This window comes from Struthio camelus, chromosome 2 (genome assembly GCF_040807025.1).
Source record: "Struthio camelus isolate bStrCam1 chromosome 2, bStrCam1.hap1, whole genome shotgun sequence".
Taxonomy (NCBI): domain Eukaryota; kingdom Metazoa; phylum Chordata; class Aves; order Struthioniformes; family Struthionidae; genus Struthio; species Struthio camelus.
Window position 1 is genome coordinate 44,832,839 of NC_090943.1, and position 20,150 is coordinate 44,852,988.

At 38.7% G+C, this 20,150-nt stretch overlaps 2 protein-coding genes across 15 annotated transcripts in view; one reads left to right on the top strand and one right to left on the bottom strand.

Moving 5' to 3' along the window:
* RARB (retinoic acid receptor beta) overlaps positions 1-11,220 on the top strand; it is a 336,226-nt gene extending 325,006 nt beyond the window's left edge. For 11 of the 13 annotated variants that reach the window (XM_068935449.1, XM_068935455.1, XM_009687942.2 and 8 more), the window contains 3 exons: positions 5,816-6,020; positions 7,388-7,546; positions 9,812-11,219. In XM_068935449.1, the coding sequence (XP_068791550.1) occupies positions 5,816-6,020; positions 7,388-7,546; positions 9,812-10,008 (561 nt within the window). In that variant the 3' untranslated portion in view covers positions 10,009-11,219. Of the gene's footprint in view, positions 1-5,815; positions 6,021-7,387; positions 7,547-9,811 lie in introns of all 13 variants that reach the window. The other 2 variants (XM_068935450.1, XM_009687944.2) reach the window with 1 other exon arrangement.
* A 57-nt stretch (positions 11,221-11,277) lies between these two features.
* The window catches only part of TOP2B (DNA topoisomerase II beta), an 82,645-nt gene continuing 73,772 nt past the window's right edge, over positions 11,278-20,150 (bottom strand). The window contains exons 30-36 of one of the 2 annotated variants that reach the window (XM_009687934.2): positions 19,890-20,048; positions 18,760-18,967; positions 18,171-18,253; positions 17,749-17,859; positions 12,962-13,078; positions 11,975-12,072; positions 11,278-11,763 (exon numbers count right to left, since the gene is read on the bottom strand). In XM_009687934.2, the coding sequence (XP_009686229.1) occupies positions 11,602-11,763; positions 11,975-12,072; positions 12,962-13,078; positions 17,749-17,859; positions 18,171-18,253; positions 18,760-18,967; positions 19,890-20,048 (938 nt within the window). In that variant the 3' untranslated portion in view covers positions 11,278-11,601. The remainder of the gene's footprint in view (positions 11,764-11,974; positions 12,073-12,961; positions 13,079-17,748; positions 17,860-18,170; positions 18,254-18,759; positions 18,968-19,889; positions 20,049-20,150) is intronic. The other variant, XM_009687935.2, reaches the window with a different exon arrangement.

Consider the following 20,150-nt stretch of genomic DNA (forward strand, 5'->3'; position numbering starts at 1 on the left):
GCTGCTTAAAAAGAAAAAGGGATAATTACCACAACCACAGTAACGCGGAGCGCGTGCAGTGTCTGTGAAATGCCCGTAGCCATTAAACCCACATCACCTGCACATCATCTGAATTGGAATGCACTTCTGTATCTTTATTTAAGCTAAATTTCAGTACTTTCAGCAGTGTGTTAATAGCGCCTGTTTTTCCCCCAGCAATGCAGCTCTCCTAATTATGAGACACGTTTCAAATGCTTTATTTTGTTGTGTGTTTAGCTGCAGAGCAGGCGCCGTCGCCGCCCCCGCTGGGCGAGGGCGCACTCCTCGTGCCTGCCTCCAGCCCCCCGGCGTGCCTGCCGCGTGCAGAAAGGCCCCGGGGAGCGCGCAGGGTCCCGAGCACCCGGCGCACGTCGCCTGGTTGGCCGCCGCCCGAGGGCTTTGCTTCCAGCAGCGGTTTCGTTGGTGCTGCGCGCCGCTGCCGGCTGCTTGCCTGGCTGGGTGCGGCGGCGGCGCTCCCGCAGCCGTCCCGCCGGCACGGCCTCGGCTCCCTGCCTCCCCGCTCCGGAGCTGCCGCGAGTCCAAAGCGGTTATAAACCCCGACAGGGGCTCCGCGTGCTCTGCTTGGTTGGTTCTTGCAGCTTGAGATGCTTAAAAACCCTTATACTCTAATGAAGGAAACGTGCCAAGGGCTTAACAAACTTGGATGTGGGTCAAAGACTTGTTTTATATACAAACAAACACAAACTCTGGAAGGGAAATAGCATCAAACTTTGCAAGATAGTCAAAGACGCCAATTGAGGATGGCGGAATTTATATTTGCTCTGGGGCCAAAAGTTTTAGGGATAAATGTTACTAAAAATCAGTCAGTAACCCTTGTAAAAGTGATCGCTTCTGTCTGCTTGTACGCAGATCCTGCAGTAGGAAAGCACGTGCCAAATCATCTCGTTTTGGCAAAATGCATGTGAGGAGTCCACAGAGTTACGGTCTTTCTGAAATCTGACAGTTAAAAAACTAAGAGATTCTTGAGCACTGATCCTTTAAAATGTCACTTTAACTTGTTATTGTAAAACCCTGCACATTTGTGGGTGCAGAATAACCTGTACTGATGGGATGTTCCAGCTTTGGGGAGGTTTGTTCCTGTGCTGCCGCGCTCTGGGAGGTCACCTGCGTTGGTCCCTCTTTTCAGGAAAGTGCCACCTTGCTAAGGCAGCTAATGTGTAAAAGCAGGATTTCTCAAAGAAAGCCTAGGTTGTGTTAATAAATCTGTTTACAGCAGATAATTTTATGGTAGCAACAGCTTTATAAATGTAGCTTTCTGGATGTTTTTGTTTTGTGCGACACACAGGGTTTTTATTTTGCTATTTTGAATTGACTCATGGGAGCTCTAAATCTTTTAAGATATAAATATTCCTTAAAACAAAGGATCCTTTAATCATGGGTAAGAACCTTATTTATGGCTGCAAGTGGCATCTAAAAGCAAAGTGACAACTAAAATACTTGGCTTAGTTCCAAAATCTAAACACTGTTGAGGACATTAGGAGGATGTCTTCTAGACAGTGATTCAGTGTAAAATGGAGAGAAATACAGTGATTTCTTATTTTAAAGTGCTGACATTTCCCATATGTTCTGCAGTGAGTATGAGCTTGAGATCAACTTCGCTTTGACACTGGACGTTTGCCCAAGAAAGGCTTAGCAGCGAATCAGTAATATCCATGGCGTTTTACAGTTCTTGATGAAGGGCACAAATTAAAAAAACATTTTAAATGATCTGTCTCATAATTTAATAACAATGTGTTGTGGGATAATGTAGAAGGAATGTAGAAGAAACCCGAGACCTGATTGCTCCAGTCAAGTTAAGTGCATTGCAGAAAACACATATTTGAGCTTCAGCTGTGCCAGTGTCCCATCTGAAGCACTGCAGGCTCGTCCAGTAAAAGACTCGAGCAGAATTTTGGTAAGAAAGCCTCAAGCCTGTCTTTTGTTTAAAAAAAAAAAAAGGGGGGGGGGGAAGAAAAGCTCAGTTGTTGCCTATGCCTTAAACCAACTACATTCCACAGACACTTTATGTTTTAATCATAAATTTTGCAAGGCCCCTGGAAGTCTATTTCAGTGCATGCTCACCGTTGCCCTAGGCGAAGGCACCTAGCCCCAAATTCTTTGATCTACGAGTGGGTCCAGCTGGGGCCTTCGTTCCAGTGGTTGGAGGAAACCTCCATCTGCCAGGGATGTCCTTGCAGCCCTGTGTGAGGCTGCCGAGCCCTAGGCAGAGTGCGCATTGCAGTCTCGGCGGTGTGCTTGTGTTGTAGTTGGGCATTGTAGCGTTTGCGTCCTTTATTCAAACTTGCCCTTTGGTAGCAGTGCTGCTCAAAAGCCTCTCTCAGTGATTTGTTCTTAAGGACGAATCGCATCTGCTGCCCCAACCTGGGCAGCTGCCGGTGTCTGGGCTGGCAGCTGCAGACAAGGTTCAGGAGTCACCGCTGCGGTGCCTGGTTTAGCTCCAAGTCCTGTTCGGCTCATTTTGTTGGGTTGGGAGTCCTGAGGGTGTGGAGGAACTCTTATTGCTAAGGGTTAGCAATTAAAACAGCACTGGAATAAAAGGGCTACATTCTTCCCCATGTGAGCTGATCATCTGGGAAAATCATTACAACTTAAAGTTCAGAAGTACAGAGCTTTGTTCCTCCAAGAGTTGGACACCTGATCATCACAGGCTACACACGTACACTGGAAGGCAGCTACTGTACTTGCAGGCTTCATACCAATTTGTCTTGCGTGCCATCAGAGTAGACCAAGTAGCTTTTGAGTTTCTTAAGAAATACGCAGTTTCAAACCATGCTTTTCTTGAAAACAACAGACTTTACGTGCTTCCTTTTCTTTCTCTACAGTCTGTTCCTCTAAGGGAGCTCTAAGTTTGTTCAAATTTGCTATCGAGTAGGTCATTCTGTAGCCTTTATCATACCTTCTAAAGAATTAAAAGGATAATCAACGGTGAGCTTTAGGGGAGACAACTCCAGTAGTCTTAAGTGTAGAAAATGGTAAACATGCTCTCTGATTTACTGACAGGGTGCAACGTTTTGTAACCCTAATAATCCTGAAATACACTTTGGCTATTACACAAGAACTTTGGGGTTACCAGCAGCCGTTTATTAGAGGGAATTTGTGTTCAGTGAGGAATTTGAGTGCCATGCATTTGTGTTTGTGCCTCTCTTGGTCATTCATTAAAATAATTTTAAGAGTATATTCTAATTCAGAGGGCAGTGGGAATATGTAGAAAATGTCTGTTCAACCACATAAAGCCTTAGTGCTTTAATGTATACCCACGGTATGAGATAAGATTATTACTGAGATAGAAAAGCTTCCCTGTAGGTCTCTTAAATGCCATGCCCTTGCAATGCTTCTCCTTGTTTATTTGGAACAGTGTTGCCAGGCAAAGCTGAAAGTGGAAGAACCAACTCCAGGTTGGTCTGCTGCCAAGTGTTGGGGCCTTCTGACCAAGAGCTTCTGGAGCTATAGAAATAATTAACGTTCTCCCTGTGCTTAGTTATATTTGTCTAAATCTTTTTTGTTGACTCTTTAAAAAAGAGTAAGCTGGCTGTATGGGAAATAAATACAGTCAAGCCCCAAGAAAATATGGCTGTGGCCTTAGCCCAGCTAATTAACTATACCTTTGCAAGATTTTTTTTTATTAATTTTAGTTTAGGGATAAGCCTTCTCCCACCTCTGATAATTTTAAACATTAAGCGCTGATACATTAACAGAAATCACTCAACGTGATGGCTGCCTCTTTTATTTGATCTTTATACTGCTGTTCGTTATCATATCACTGTTCCTCATATCACTGTTCATATACCAGCTGTATAAATGAGCATGTGCTGTAGAGCATCTCTAATGGAACATATCCTGGGTTTGTTCTGAGAAGTGAAAGATCTTGCTCCTTTCTTCACAAATGCCTACCACTACACCTTTGCTAGGATTGCACTCTTTACACTGAAGTTACCCCAGTGGCATTTAGTAACAAAATGCAGCACGTTCTCAGGGTTTTATTTGTGTGTTTTGCATTCCTGCATGTCTGTTTTAAAGGTGTGAAACCCCATCTTCCTTTGGAATGTCCTTTTATCTGAGGGTCAGTGCTGGTTGGCTGCATTCATACATGTAAGCTTGCCAAAACCAGCCCTGCCTCAGCTTGTAAAGGAGTTAATAGCACTGCCATCAGCAGGAAGAGACCTGTTGCACTAGGCAGTCAGGATATGCACCATCATGGTGGCTGCACCGTGCTTGGGGTGGGGAGAGCACCAGAGCCTTGAGGAATTCTGGACGCCAACTGGCTGGTGAGGAGGTTCAACGTTACAGTGCAGAGAAATAACAGTAATAGTGAAAGGAGAAAAAGTTGTGCAGGCTCCTCAGGCTGCTGGCAGCCCTGAGTGTTCAAAGCTTGATAGTGCAGAAGCAAGCTTCCCTCCTGGCAAGAGAAGCACATTGTGGAGAGTAACTGCAGCAGCAGTTGGGTGACGGAGAACTTGCGTTGCTGAGTATGCTCTACCAATTTGACTAGGTCAGCAGTATTCCCTCAAAACCTGTGATTTTGGCCATGACAGAAGGAATTTGAGGGCAAGAAATGTGAGAAAAGCAGGAATAACTCTTGATTCCCAAGTCATCTTTTCCTGCCACCTGGCAAAAAAATAAAATGAGCAATTGGCTTTATCATTAAAATCAATGGGAAGACTCTTATCGGCTTGAAGTAGCACGTGGGTCAAACCTGATGCGCTGCTTAGTGAAGCGTTCCTGATGTGTGGAGTTGTAAACAAGTAAAGTAAAAATGTGTCAGGAGAAGAGGGTAACTGAACCAACATTTTACTATGTAAGCATCTGATTTTTGACCAAAACTAACCAGGCTGCCGTTGAGTGTTATCAAAACCAGTAGTGAAATAGGCTATTTTTTACTAGCAAAAAGCACTGCTACATGGCAGCAGAACTCCTGCTTTTGTGTTGCAACCTCCCTTCCAGTCTACTCCTCTTAGCTCAAAGGAGTGCCGCAGCAGTCTGCTTGCACGCGGGAGGTGCCATGGGACAGAGGAAGAACATTCCAGCATGCAATAATGGTTATTTAGTTGTCTGAAAAAATGACAACTGGGAATTGCCTTCTGCTCCTTTTCTTGTTCTGCTTCTTTTCCATTTTGTTGTTTTTCCAACTAAATATTTGTTCAGTTGTTGCAAACCTAGTTGTGTTCATATAGTAGTATTTTCCTATATGCTATCACAGAAGAAATGGAGGAATGCTCCAAGCACGGGTTATGTGCTTTCACCAGTTTGCAGCTATCTGCGCTCACTCACACAAGATACAGAGTAGATATTTTTGTCCTTATCAAGATGCAACCCAGGGAAGCACTGTCATGCAAAACTGATCCCCCAAATTAGTGAAATATGTGTATGCTCAAAGAGGTGAGATGTTCTTACAATCGTGCTGGGATCAGAGTGGCAGTGCAATAGCATTTTGTAGTTAGGTGCATATAGCATACGGGTTATGGAGAGGTTTTTGTGATTACTACGGTAATGTTAATGATTTATGCTTTGGGAATTGCAGAGATCTGGTTATTTAATAATCAGGGGAAAATTGGAAGTGACCAATTTCTGTTATAAAAAAATGATTATAGTGAATTTCAATACATTATTTCTGCTAGTGAATTTTTGTGCTACCAGAACTGAATGTACCAGAGTTTGACATCGGATTGTTTTGACATGAACGTGTACTAGTCGCATGGGAAATTTGCTGCATGAAGAAAATGCAGGAAACTGTTCATGGGATGAATTCTTCAGATTTCATTCTTTTATTCCCCCACAGATCCTTAGAATTTGCACAAGATACACACCAGAACAAGACACAATGACATTTTCAGATGGCCTTACCCTAAACCGAACTCAGATGCACAATGCCGGATTTGGCCCGCTGACTGATCTTGTGTTCACATTTGCCAATCAGCTCCTGCCTTTGGAAATGGATGATACAGAAACAGGTCTCCTTAGTGCCATCTGCTTAATCTGTGGAGGTATCGTACAGCCCGAATTTGGATGTGTTTGAAAAGGACAGACATGTTAAGATCTTCATTTGTGTTTTACTTGGTTTGCTTTCCTACACTAAACCATACTATAAAAAGTATATAAATGACTGATACTAAAGATTTGTTTTCAGCTGATGATGGTTATTACTAACAATTTTTTTTTAATGAATCTGTTGATTCAGTCAGACAAATGATCCCTTTTTTTTTTTTTTGCCTGATAAAGGCATATGGGCTGCATCGTGCTGCATTTGTTTAGAAGCAGTATATGGGCACCCCATATGAATGACTTTTGTTATTAACTTCTATATCTTTTATGTAAGATATAAATATATTCATTATATTTCATAAATATAATTGTATGCGTATGCATGTAATTACCTTCACACAGAACTCATTGGTGATAACTTTCTTTATGAAAGAGTATATTCTAATGAAAAGTAGAGTATATTTTATGAAAAGTAGAATTCTACTTTGAAAGTAATACAGTAGCACTGATGACATGATTTTGGGGTGGGGGGCTGATTACAAAAATGTTGAAAGGGACGCTGTCAAGTAAAATTCTAGTTAATTTAAAAAAAAAAAAAAAAAGGAACTTCAGTGTCACTTGTTTCCAAAATCATCTTATGCTAGTCCAGAGTTTGCACAGAAGGAGAGAAATGAGTTTAAGAACCATGGCTTGTTTACTCTGGGCATGCTTTTTTTGTATAGTTTGTATTTCAACAACGTTTTGCATAATTTTCCTTTGCAATATTTTAGGTGCTACCAGAGAATAACTGGTTTAAAAACAAAAGTCAGTCTTTCTTGACAGTGTCCCTTTAGTGCAAAATCATTGTGATTTTATGTGTCTCCAAACATAACCCATCAAAAGCAATGACAGGTTCTGAGATGTCTTTAATGTAAGATATCGCTGGTGCATCCTGTTTTATGGGTGACATTTGTTGTCACTCAAGTGAGCACTGCCACCTGCTGATATACGATGGTAATTCACTTTATTTTAGTATTGATACAAAACTGTAAGCTGTATACCTAAAAAGCCTATAAAAGACGTGTGCAAAATTAATTCTCATTTATTATTTGTAGTAAGGTGTTTTACCCTTGGAGAGGGAGGGACAAGAGCAAAGAAACAGATTCATTTTTCCTTGGTTACTGGAAAGGTTTGTAATTTGTGTGGAAATGATGAGGGTTTCATAAAGATATATGATGTTTTGGCTTCTTGCTGCGAAATACATGCCAGAGAAAGTGGGTCATAAATGGAGATTACGATTCTTCTGATTCAGAAAACGGAAGAACTTCTGTGATTTGGAGTTTGTAGGAAATATTTAAAATAATATCAGTGATATAATTCTTTTTTACAGATCGCCAGGACCTTGAAGAACCAATGAAAGTGGATAAGCTTCAAGAACCATTGCTGGAAGCACTGAAAATTTATATCCGAAAGAGACGACCCAACAAGCCTCATATGTTTCCAAAGATCTTAATGAAAATCACAGATCTTCGTAGTATCAGTGCAAAAGGTACAGTATCTCACAATGACTTCAGTAATAGTGTCAATGTTATGTGTCCAAGCAAGCTGGCCTAGAGACTTGGCACTTAAAAAAAAAGGTCTAAGAAAAAAAGGTCCTCTTGACCTTTTAATTTGCTTCTTTTAAAACTAGGGGAAAAAAAACTTTATTATTTAACTCATGTTTAGATTATTCTTCTCTCAACGTACACTTTGATGCAACTGACCTAAAGCTTCATTTTTCACTGTGTAAGTGAGTGGTTTAGCAGATCATTAGCATGAACTCTTTGTTAGTCATTTTAAGACCAGATAAAAACCCTAAATTAAATCTCTGTTAATGTTCATAATGAGGTGCAGGTCAATTTGTATTTTGTGTCAGTAATTGCTTTCAAAATGAAAAGTCTGTTTACAGACAACAGAAAAAACTTACACATCCAAAATATTCCTAAACTGTGGTCTGATGTACTGAAGCTTTAGATTAGAAGTGACTTGATCCAGGATTTTGGAGACAGCGCCTCTAATACAAACTAACTATGCTTTCACATGTATCAGTTTTTTCCTAATGTTTTGGTAGTCTTATATGTGGCTGACTGATCATGTAAAACAAATCCATTCCAAGCACCTATCACATAAATTCTCTAATGCATAGGTAGTCGAATCCCCTCCTTTCATCAGAAAGGATCCCTGTTTTAGTGCTTTGTCTTTTGATGCGTATAGTCTGGAAGAGGAATCTGGCCATCTGTTCTAAAAAGCAGAAGCATATAATCAGCAGTGTGTCAGGTCGTTAGCAACCTCCATGCACCCCCTGAGCCACTCCATGCTGTGTCATGGCTTTAAAGATGAATGTGCTCTTTTGGTTTCCATACCACAGTATGTCTTCCAAGATATGATTTTGTTAAACAATGTCTAGATATTTCATACATGTTTACCTCCAGACTTCAAGGCAGCTGTGTCTGACTGACTTGCACCATTCTGAGTACAAAAGAGTCTAACTAACTGCCACAATTCTTTTTTTTTTTCTCCGCCCAGTGGTCGATGCAGTTCCTCTTTCTAGCTATGCTTATTCAACTACAGATTTGCTAGAGCTGATAGATAAGCAAGCACACGCACTATACAGGCAGTGATACAGGTGAAAATTTGATCTATGCTTTTGAAAAATTTGTTTAATTTGACCTAAATTTTGAGAGGACTTCAGGGAAAAAAATCTAGCAATAAAATCACTCAAATATACTTGTTTTAAACTTATAAAATGTGTGAGAATGGATTCTTCTTCCTTGTTTGACATATGCATTTATTTTCATTAATGTTTACTTGATATTTAAAGAGCAGGCAAAACATATCCAAGGGTTTTGTCCTCTGAAATGTTTCTACAATAGTCAGAATATTTTCTTTTTAATTTTGTTGGCTTTTTTTTACTACTTTCACTTCTTAAAAGCACAGATACATATTCAGTTAGACTTGTATTTTGAGAAGATGGTCAGGACTCTTATGGGACATACTCTGTCAGATAGTTGAACTCTGTTATGGCCATGAATTGTCTGAAGTTGTCCTGGTGGACAGATTTTTTTTTACCAGCAAAATCAAAACTGTGTAAAGCACACTTCACACTTTAGTGTGGAACGCAGTTTTTTACTATGTATCCTCACCGTTTGAGGTTTGATTGCAAAATATTCCTGTCTCTTTATGGTCCTCCCCACTTTGCATCTGCATGTATCAGTCTTGGCCTCAAAGCTTTAAATACATTACTTGTTTATAATGGAATGTAGTACTGAAGTTGTATCAGTGTTACTGAATAAAATAGTTAAGGGCTTTCTGAGCCCTTAAAAAGATTTGCCTCACCTATTTAACACTAATCAGTGAGAATTTTTGCCATTTTGTGTATACTTTACAGACCCAGTACTGATTAAAGAGCATAAAATACAGTCCAATTTATAAAGAAGTCTAAGTGACCAAAGTTAAATGTAACTTTTCATAATCATTTAACATTGTTTTGATTCCTGCTATAAGAAGAAACAGTTCATTCAGTTTACCTGTACTGTAGCGTCAGTTGCTGCGATCATAATTTCAATCCATTTGTTGAAGAATACTCATCTAATTCCTTTTTCTTTTAATGACTGAAATAAATAGTCTCTTCTTCTAAAGCTCTTGCGCACAAACTCATGCAAGGGAACTAATTCCATTAAAATAATGTGCCCTGAAATTACTAGTGATGGTGCTATTAAAAAAAAGCAATTGCATGGATTGTATTACTAAAAAGGACCCTTTTTTTTTTTTAAAGGTGCAGAACGTGTCATTACATTGAAAATGGAAATTCCTGGATCCATGCCACCTCTTATTCAGGAAATGTTGGAGAATTCTGAAGGACATGAACCACTGACACCAACCTCAAACGGAAATACCGCAGAACACAGTCCTAGTATCTCACCTAGTTCAGTGGATAACAGCAGTGTCAGTCAATCCCCGATGGTGCAATAAGACATTTTCCAGCTACTTCAGACATTCCTAATACCTTATGTACAGGGATGAAAAGCAAGAAAAACATTTTTACTGCTGCTTAGTTTCTGGACTTAATATATATCTATATATGTATATATATATAGATAAAAACTCAACAAGGACCAAGAAATTTTCATATGTATCGATATATACTCCTTGCTGTTTAAACTCTTAAAACTAGAAAATGCAAACTTTTGAAACTCTAAATCAGCCATTTCATGCAAAAAATAGTTAAGCTTCTGTTTTCTCCTCTGAACACTCAAGATTGCATGGTGACAAGACAGATCTCAGACTTTAAATTCTGGTTGCATTTCTGATGACTTTGTACATACAAATGTATGGCTCTACTTTCTATACTGGATGTTTGGTGCTTTCCTTTTGCCTCTCATACCTAAAATGATCAAGACACCAAGCATATGAAATGGACTACTGTATACATCCAGAAAAGAAAGTTTAAAGGATCGTCTGATTTAGTTAATATGAAAACTTGTCTTTGATGCCCTCAGTTTGCATCTCCTTCCTTGTAAAAAGTATACAAAAAGTCACTGCACTTGCAGAAAAGACATCAGTATCAACGTTAACTGCCAGATCAGTTATTCAGATGTCATTTGTTCCACTGTTAATGTCACTTTAAAATTTAAGAAGTGGTTTATTACCGGGCTGGTGACCTAGCTACTCAATTAACTATTCCATTTCTACAGTAATGATAGCCTCCAAGGCAGAAACACTTTTCAGTGTTACCATGTTTTGTTTACTTGTTCACAAGCCATTAGGGAAACTTCATGGGATGATAACCAGCAGACTCATTCACAGCTTTTGAACTGGTGAGTCTAGCGTATTTCATTAAGAATCTACTGCCTGGAATTAGTTGGGTTATTCAGCCTTCTAGGTGGTAAGGAATTACAGCTACGACTTCCAGAAACACAAGGAGAGAATCTGCCTTCTTGGCCTTGTTAAATCACCATAAAGCAGAGTGAAAACTGTGGTAGAATGGTTAACAGATTTAAAGTGTCAGTTTCTTAGGTTTCATTTAAAGCACTAGTGGATTTTTTTTTTATATATTCTAGCAAGTCTGTGATGTACTTTCACTGGCTCTGTTTGTACATTGAGATTGTTTAACAATGCTTTCTATGTTCATATACTGTTTACCTTTTTCCATGGAGTCTCCTGGCAAAGAATAAAATATATTTATTTTAAAAAAACCTGTGTAGAAGCAGCCCCTTCAGTCCAAATTTTCCACACACAAGATACTTTTCCATTTTTTAATGTTTAAATTTCATTTCAAAAAGCAGGTTTGCTGTTTGCAACCATGACAATTAAAATGTGCTTTAGCACAGCTGTCTAGAACATCTCTACAAGCCAGTCAGACAAATACATGACATTTCAATGAGTAAAAAAGAGCATAAAACTGTAGGTGTAAGAACAAAATGTTAAAATGCCTACACACAATAATAAAAACCATCAATTACATTATCACATAAAATAAGTCAAATGTACAAAAGTTTGCGACAGAAGGGACAAAAGGACAACACAAGATATTTGTTGGAAAACGTTTGTGTGCTCTTTGGGCACTTAATTAAACATATCAAAATCATCATCCTCATCAGACTCTGCAAAATATTTAACTTCTTTTCTAGCCCGACCTGTCCGTGGCTTCGGGGCAGTTTCAGAGGCAAAGCCTGACTGAAATATTTCCACATCGGAATCCTGGTCAAAAGTGGTCTTCTTGGATTTCTTTAGAAAAGAAAAGACAAATAATTTGTGATGCTGTGTACAGTTTGCATTTTAACATTCAGAACTGAAGCAAATATTTCTCTAACATCTGATACCTAAACATACCTAAACCCCAGTTACTAGTTAAGCAACCTAGTTAAGAGCATGTACCTTAAAGTAACCCATTAGGTTCTCTTTTGTTCAAATATAAAAGAACAAAGCAGGAACTGACCTTGCTTGGTGTTGATTTAGGTGTTTTCTTCCCAGGATTGTATTCACCTTCATTTTCTGAGCTGGATGCTTTCCTCTTCTTTGCCCCTCTACCTTTTCCTGGGTGAGAGAATATGACTTGACTTTTTTTTTTTTTTTAATTAATTAAAGCGCAAATTATTCAGAGGAGTGGTGAAATTACATTTTAGTATGTGCTAAAGTCAAAATTTAGTCTATAGGCTCAACTTTTTTTCCACAACAGAAGTAAAATTATACATTCCATTCTTACAATGCATTTAATTAATTCCTCTCAGTTTTAAATCTTTTATACTTCTTCTGAAGTTACCATTTACCCTTGCAAGTCATGCTCTCAGTTCAAGACGGGGCCAACTAGCATTCGATCAATGACTTCTAGACTTCTGAAGTATTACAAAGCCTGGGTCACTTTCTGTACTGATTACTAAATAGTAAAGAAAGATAAATTATTCCTGTGTAAACTTACTGTTAACCTCAACGATCAACACTGACAAACCCCTTCCCTTTACAAGTCCCTCTGATTAAATCAGTGTACTGTGTTGCTTCTATGATTTTCTTCTGAACACTTTTGCAGCTAAGAACTGGGATACCAATGAATTGTTCTAAAGAGCCAAAAAAACCTCTGCTTACGAGAATTACCAGCTACCAGAACTTCAGAGTCTTCTATAAAGCTGAGATCAAAGAATGAAAATAAGCAGTATCTAACAGAACTGATGAGCAAGAAAAAAAAAAAGGGGGTTGGAGTTATGACATGCATTCCCAGAAGTTAAAGTTAGATTAAAAAATTCACAGCATTGTTGGTCGAGAAAAGTCAGTAAACTATTTTTGTCACAGAAAAACCTTGTTGCTGAGTAATTTACTAGTGATTCATTTACCAATAAATCCATGTGGTTCTAATTTTAGAAACTGTACTTCTGCTTCCTCATAAAAATGACCCTAAGCCTGATGATAAGCACTGCAGCAAAATTCTTACCTTTGGGTGCTACAGTCTTCTTTGGAATGCCAAATTCTGAATCCGAGTCAGAATTTACAGTTTCCATCTTCTTGGCCTTGGGAGCTCGTTTAGGTTTAGGGGGCACATCTAGTTTTGCTGTTAGAAGTTAGAGATAGATACTAAATATGTTAAATTCACATATTAGTTAGAAGTATTATATTTTATTAGCTACCTCAGTTACAGCATAAATGTCAGGTACTAAGATGAGAGGTTTCTGCACGTGGGGAAAACACATACTTTGGCTTTTATGCTGAAACTGTATGGAATGAGCAGGAGGTTTCCTTTGTCATACTTTAATTTAGCTGTATCACTGCAGTCAGCGAGTTCAGTTAATAAATCACTCTCTTTTGATCCTTTTGCGCACAAGATAGAGGTTACTGGTAACTGAAGTAGCAACAGAAGTTCTCCAAGTTGGATACTTCAAATACATGTTTGGATACATTACAGTGTTTTACAGATACCGCTTGTAACCTGTGACACTTCTGCTTTCAAAGCAGTGTAATTGCAGGAGAACCTTTCCCATGATTAGTGTAGGAGTTTAAGGCAGAGTGTATTTATTTGTGCCATTTTCTGTCAAGCTCAATGAAAAGTAACTTACTTAAGAAGAACCTGAAAGGACAGGAAGGGGAGGTATCGGTGGACATCTTAAAGAAAAGAACTTCAATTATTGCTACACAACTAGCCTTGCCATCTTTAAGAGACCAGCATCAGTATGTTCACACAATGGGAGACAAGGGATAAGGCGTTCTCTATGCTAAAAGATGTGTGAGTCTTTTACAGAAACCTCAGCTACACTACTGATCTACATGCTATCAATCATCAGCCCTGAATATCTCGAAGATGAAGAAAAGCATGTAAAAATGCTCCAGATACCAGGAATGCGGACATTTGTGAGAATTCAAGCTTCCATTTACGGTAGCACTAGGAAAAATGTGTTCAGATGGCAAGAGAGCCTCCACAAACTTTGTGACTGTAATGCCTTAAGCTACTACCCACTGGAGAGTCACTGTGCAAAGACAATTTTGTCCTTCAGTCTTTTGTGACTGAGAATACCTATTGGACAGTCCAAGGATCAGCCTTCTTCAGCACCAAAGATGAGAATAAAAAGGTCTTGGCTCTGGCAGCATTTCAGATGGACTTGGTGGAGGGGGAGGGTGTTGATAATTTCAGATGAAACTCAGAAACTGTATTTGAAAGCTGCTTAAAATAGGTCTATATGGATATCTCAACAGTCACAACCTGCCCGGAAGGCTGGAAAAAAAAAAACACAGCAACTGAAATTCGAAGGACTACTTTCTAGGAGGGGTGTCACCAAACGTTTAAGTAGCTAGTTCGCACTGAAGTAGAGGGCAGTGTTACCTGAGGGCCCAAGATTTTAGGCATCATAGGGGAACAAAGTCCTCCATATGGGAAATAGTTATAGCAGCTTAAGACACTTCTGAATAAGAGGCAGGGGAGTAAAAGAATCAAAAGTTTTATCAGCTTGAAGATGACAAGCAGAAATTGTGGCTAGGTCAATCTTAGTAGAAGGGATCTATTTTAGATCTAGGAAATATTAAATGTCAGAGCTGATGGTCAGAAGTCTTCCTACAGCACCATGGATGTGTTTAACTGTGCCTTATACAATGCCTCTTGCTGTTGGTGTGGATTTGCATAGCAGTAGCAAGTACTATCTAGCATATATGTTGTGAGATGCAACTATAAGGTTCAGTTGGCCCAGAGGCCAAGAATTCTTTGTTAACAGATGATAGAAAAGTGGTAGACTTCTCACTGACAAACAAGGAATTAGGGAGAAAAATAACTGGAGAATGACAATGACAGGACACTTTTGCACATGCTAAACTTGTTCTTTCCTCAAAACAGAGCCTGTTTTAGTCAACTGGTCAACTCCTTGGAAGTCTGCTTGCAGAACAGCAAGTCCACAGACTCTAAACCTCTTAATTATTATCTAGTGGCTACAGTAATAAAGATATAAAGAGTCCATGGCTTCTAGGACATGCATCTCTTTCTGTACTAAGGACAGTGGGACTCTGAACCACTATCTTAGATTGTATACGTCGTGCCTGTGCAACTGGGAAGGATCTCTTAACAGCAGCTAGACTGAATTCAACTCAGCCAAGCCCTCCACTAGGTATGATATGAAATGTAAGTCTGCAGTGGAATCAGTAATACACAGGCTCTCAGAAGCCCCACAAGTTTTTTGGTGCAAAGTTCCAGAACGATCAGTCCTATAGCTGATTCCACAGGTACCTGCTCACTGCTAGAATCTGAACAAGAGGGCTATTCAAGGAGAGCAGCTGCTAATGATCAAGGAGAATGAGATTGCTTCTCAGATTTCTCTTAGGCTGTGAGTGAGGCACTGGAATAAGTACCCGGAAGGCAAGCTCAGCAGTCTCTTGATCCTCAGCAGAGGACACCATAGGCCAAAAGATTTCATCTGACTGATCAAAGCTTGAAAAGAAGCTGACCTCTTATCTTTTCCTTTATTTCTTCTCATTTGGAGGGGAATGCGGTTGTATAGATATCAAAGCACAACAAACAGTCCTTCAGTTTCAGCATCCTATCCTTACAAATCCAAGCTCTGAAGTCACAGATAATCAAGCACTTGTCTGGAATGATTGCTTCAGCCACACAACAGGCATTCCCAGTATGAGGGTCAGTAGATGGAATATGACAGTACCAGAAAATTGGTTTTGAAGGGGCCACTGATCCAAGACATGGAGATGGAATCAGAATCAAGGAGACTAGTAAAAGGATACCAGATGATCCGTAACCAAGCATGTCAGGCTACTACTGCACTGTCAAATAAACTGTGATCATGAAGAACTTTGTCTAATCTGGGCAAAGGAGAGGAGATGAAGTACTGTTGAATGCAACCTATCTTATATTTTAATGCACTGAGAGGGAGAAAAGAGTGGGGTTGTGCCCCTGAGGCTACTCTGAAGGCAAAACTGTAAATTATCTTGCTGGCAAGAGAAAATCTGCTTATACCTATTTTGTGAGTGTAAATGTTAATCAGAACTCAGAACACAACTGTATTTTAATGTTTCAAAGTTATGCTAATGAAAACTCAACACCTACAAGCCTTCCAAAACCAGAGAGAGGGAGAGAGAGAGGGAGAGAGAGAAGGAGAGAGAGAAGGAGAGAGAGAAGGAGAGAGAGAGGGAGGGAGGGAAGGAGAGAGAGAGAGAGAGAGAGAGAGAGAGAGAGAGAGAGAGAGAGAGAGAGAGAGAGAGAGACTGAGCAAGAGAAAACGTGAGAGATCAAGAAAGAGTAAAGGAGATCAAGAAAGAGTAAAGGAGAGCAAGAAAGACTGAGTATTAAATTGTTGCATCTGTGCCTAGATACTGCATACAGTTCTCTCTTGTATTTACTGCAGGAGGGAAGTTTAACCTAGAAGACTATTCTATTAGAGGATGAGCTCTTTCTGTAAGCAATCATTTCCTATGTATGAGAGGACTTTGCTACCGATGATCAAAAATCTTTGCGTGTTTGAGAACCATCGAGACATTCACTGACTCAAACAGCTTACAGATTATACTAGACACGATGCAACAAAACAGAGTTTAGAAATTTGCAAGTAATGGGAGGAGAGGGAAGAGAAGATGCTGCAATTCGCTGGCACCTAATACACAGCACAAGATTCCCCCCCCCCCCTCCCAATTTAAGAGATTAAGTTAAATATTGCAACTAACTGCTTTCTTGCATATTTCCTTGAGAGCTCTTTCCTAGGAAGGGATATTAATGCAATAAAGTCAGTTGCAAATTGATCAGGAGAAGTTTTAAAAAACAAAGGCCACAGGAGGACAGAAAAAACAAATTGCTTTTAGAGAAGGAAGGACTGAGAAGCAAGAAAAGGAAGTTATCTGAAAGAGATAATAAGGGAAGGAAAGCAGAGATTCGAAGGCAACAAAAAACTCAGTCTGCCATGTGGTAAGAACTGCATTTTTTAACCTACTGAAATTGCTGTTAGGTAAGAAAAACATGATTTTCACCATTAATTATGGCAACTGTCTAGCATAATCTCTAAAATACATTAATAAACAGGTGTTTATTAAGTCTCTTTCTCTTAAAAGAAGCGCTAACAATATATAAACCAATATTACACAATGTGGACAGCACTAAAAAAACGTGTTCCTCCAAACAAATACACAGGTACAACTAAAGAAACAGATGCAAATAATGAACAGGAATTGTCCTTAATTCCTCTATACAGGATCTTGTGAGATGCCAGTTCTAAAAGCCTGGCTAATATATCAAAGAACCCATACCTCTGAAGTTTGAGGAGAGCCTTTTATCCTCAGTATCAAAAAGCAAGACAACTGGGCCAAGTGCAACTTACTCTGATAGCCTAAGTAGGACATAAATATTTCTTGAGATTTCTCCTTTACACATGATCTCCTTGTTTTTAAGGGAAGCCACAGGAGACGTGCTCAAGGGCTCTAAGCATTTAGTTTAGCCATCAGAGAAGATAATCTTCAACCGCAAGGACCTCCTGTTTCACTTAGTCTCTGATGGTAAACTAATTGAAAGCTGAACACTAACTCCATCCAAGGAAAGAGACAATTGCCATTACAGTGGCCAATGAAAAAAAAGAAATTAATAACACTAAGGAGATGGAAGAAGTTCACACCCTTTGTCGAATGCCATTGAGTTCAAAAACAAGGAATGCAATTCCCACTTTGAAGGTGTGAAGAGACAGTGCAAAGGTAAAAGAACTGAGTTTTAAATAAATGGATTGATTTACTGGTTTTACTATTACTTACCCTTTTTAGAAGCTACTGTTTTACTTGGATTTTTCTCTGATTGTTTTGGGGCAAAAGACGATGAAAAAACGGGAGCAGAATCCTCTTCATCACTGTCCAATTTTGTTGTATCTACAACCAGAGAGTATGTTTAGCGTAAGATTCCTTCACTAAGTACTTTAATTACCCATGCTAATTATAGTATAAATTAATCTCACAAAAAGGTCCATCTGATGCTACAGCTAGGCTACGAATGTACTGTAACTTTCTTATCTATGATACAAACTATATTCCTTTAAGGATCAGAACCTCCTTCTCTTTTCACCTTTATAAATCTGGACATCTTTCTGCTACAGTTACTCTAGGCAGTTTGTTTATACCCCTTACTATATTCCGTGACAGTTGGTAAATAATGGTAAATAAATCAGTGAGAAAAAGCTTACCATCATCTGTCTTCTGAGAATACGATGGGAAAGAGAAGATGTTCCCAAAATCTTGACTTTTCTTGTCTTGAGATGTTTTTCTACTTCCAAATAGAAAAGGGAAACTATATGAAACTATTAACTATATACTGAAGAGACATTATAGTATCAATATAAGAATAAATTTGTATTTTAACACTACACAGCATTTTTTAGTGTTTTTGTATACACTTGCAGAAGTTGAACCTTCAAAATCGCTTTACCGTCAAGCACTTTAGCCATTTAAAATTAACAGAATTATATTTTTATCAATAGTTCTGTATAACAAATTGATGTAAGATGGAAAACAGAAAATCTTCTAAAATGCAGTTTGACGAACAATATTACTAACAGTATAACACAGCATAGTAAGTCAGCTTTACATCTGCTTGGGTCAATTTCAATGTTGAGATAACATACACCTTCATTGCTCCCCAGAAATGTATAATTTTTATTTGACATGGTATGTGTAAAGTAATAATGGATTGATACTTCTTTCTCAATTTTGTCTGAAGACTTCTACATTCAAAATATCATTAATAAAGAAATACTGCTCAGTTACAGTACTTACTCTGGAGATGGTTTTGATTTCGCTGGAGAGAAGTCATATTCATCTTTATCTAAACTGTCTGATGGAACAAACTCATCATCTCTGTCATTTATAACTGGAGAGGCTTTTACTTTGAGCTCATCCAAATCATTATTATTGTTGGCATCATCATCATCATCGGCATCATCTTCTTCTTCTGAGAAATCAAAAGTATACTTGGGCCTCTCAGCTAAAAAAACCAGATACATATATATATATAGATATAGATATATGCACACATATATATGTATAAATATACACACATTTCAAGACAGTTGTTCATGTTAATACATCAGTAAATTAAAGAGCAAGTCACTAAAGAGTCCCTGCTTCAGTGTACACAAGACAGAAAAAAGACTGGGGGAGAAGAAACTGGTGCAAGTCTGGAAGAACAAAGGGGCATAATTTGAAACGTCACCTAACATCTTATACCACTTGCTGCTTGCTCAGATGACTTTAGGTAATGGCATTACGAAGACACTAGCACAAAAACACTCTTAAAGAATGAGAATCCTCCACTTGAGTTCTCTTGAATACATCATCTGAACACTCTTCCTCATCAACTGCTTGAAAAAATAATCAGCGGCTTTCCAGAAAAATCTCTCAGTGTGTTTTTCTTAGACTATCTTCTGTTTATATCTTTTCAAACTTTCATTCCCTGATATTTTAGTCTTTTATAGACTGCTTGGGAATTCTGATAAATTTTTAGTAGCCGTTTGGGTTTTTTTGGCCTTGCTTGCTTCAGAATATTTTTTGGCTTTGTGGTGTTATTATCTGGTCTATTTCGTCTATAATTCACCAGTTTTGTGAGTCATTTCTATTCTAGTCTTTAAGATATGGTAAAAGACTTCTGATCAAATTACAAAATCTTTTACAGTGAACTTTTCTTGGTTTTGGAATTTGTTTTTTGGAAGAGTGTTCTCATTAGCCTCACAGCAAAGCATATATTTTGCAAGCTATCTGTAGGAGATGAAAGTCCAAAAGGAAGGCTGCAGCCAAAGGAAAACATAGGTTGGCAGTAATTCAAACTTATACAATAAGCACAATAAGCACAAACTTATACAATAAGCACAATAAGAGTCACAATAAGCACTTCACAAAAGCTTGGGTACCTGCAGCTCTTCTAAGCAGAGAGTCTCTTGGAATGATCACAGGTTCACTTTCTTCTAAATCACTTTCAGACTTGGATTCATCATCTGACCATGGGTTTCGTTTCTTCACTTTTTTTGCACCAGATTTTGTAGAAGATGGTGTTCTTCTTACCCTCGTACCTGCCACAAGTTAAAGCATTTGTTATAGTCAGCAGAAAAATTGCATCTTTGCTATCTGTTTATGATGCCTACACCTAGCTTCATACATTTTTCTCTTTAAAA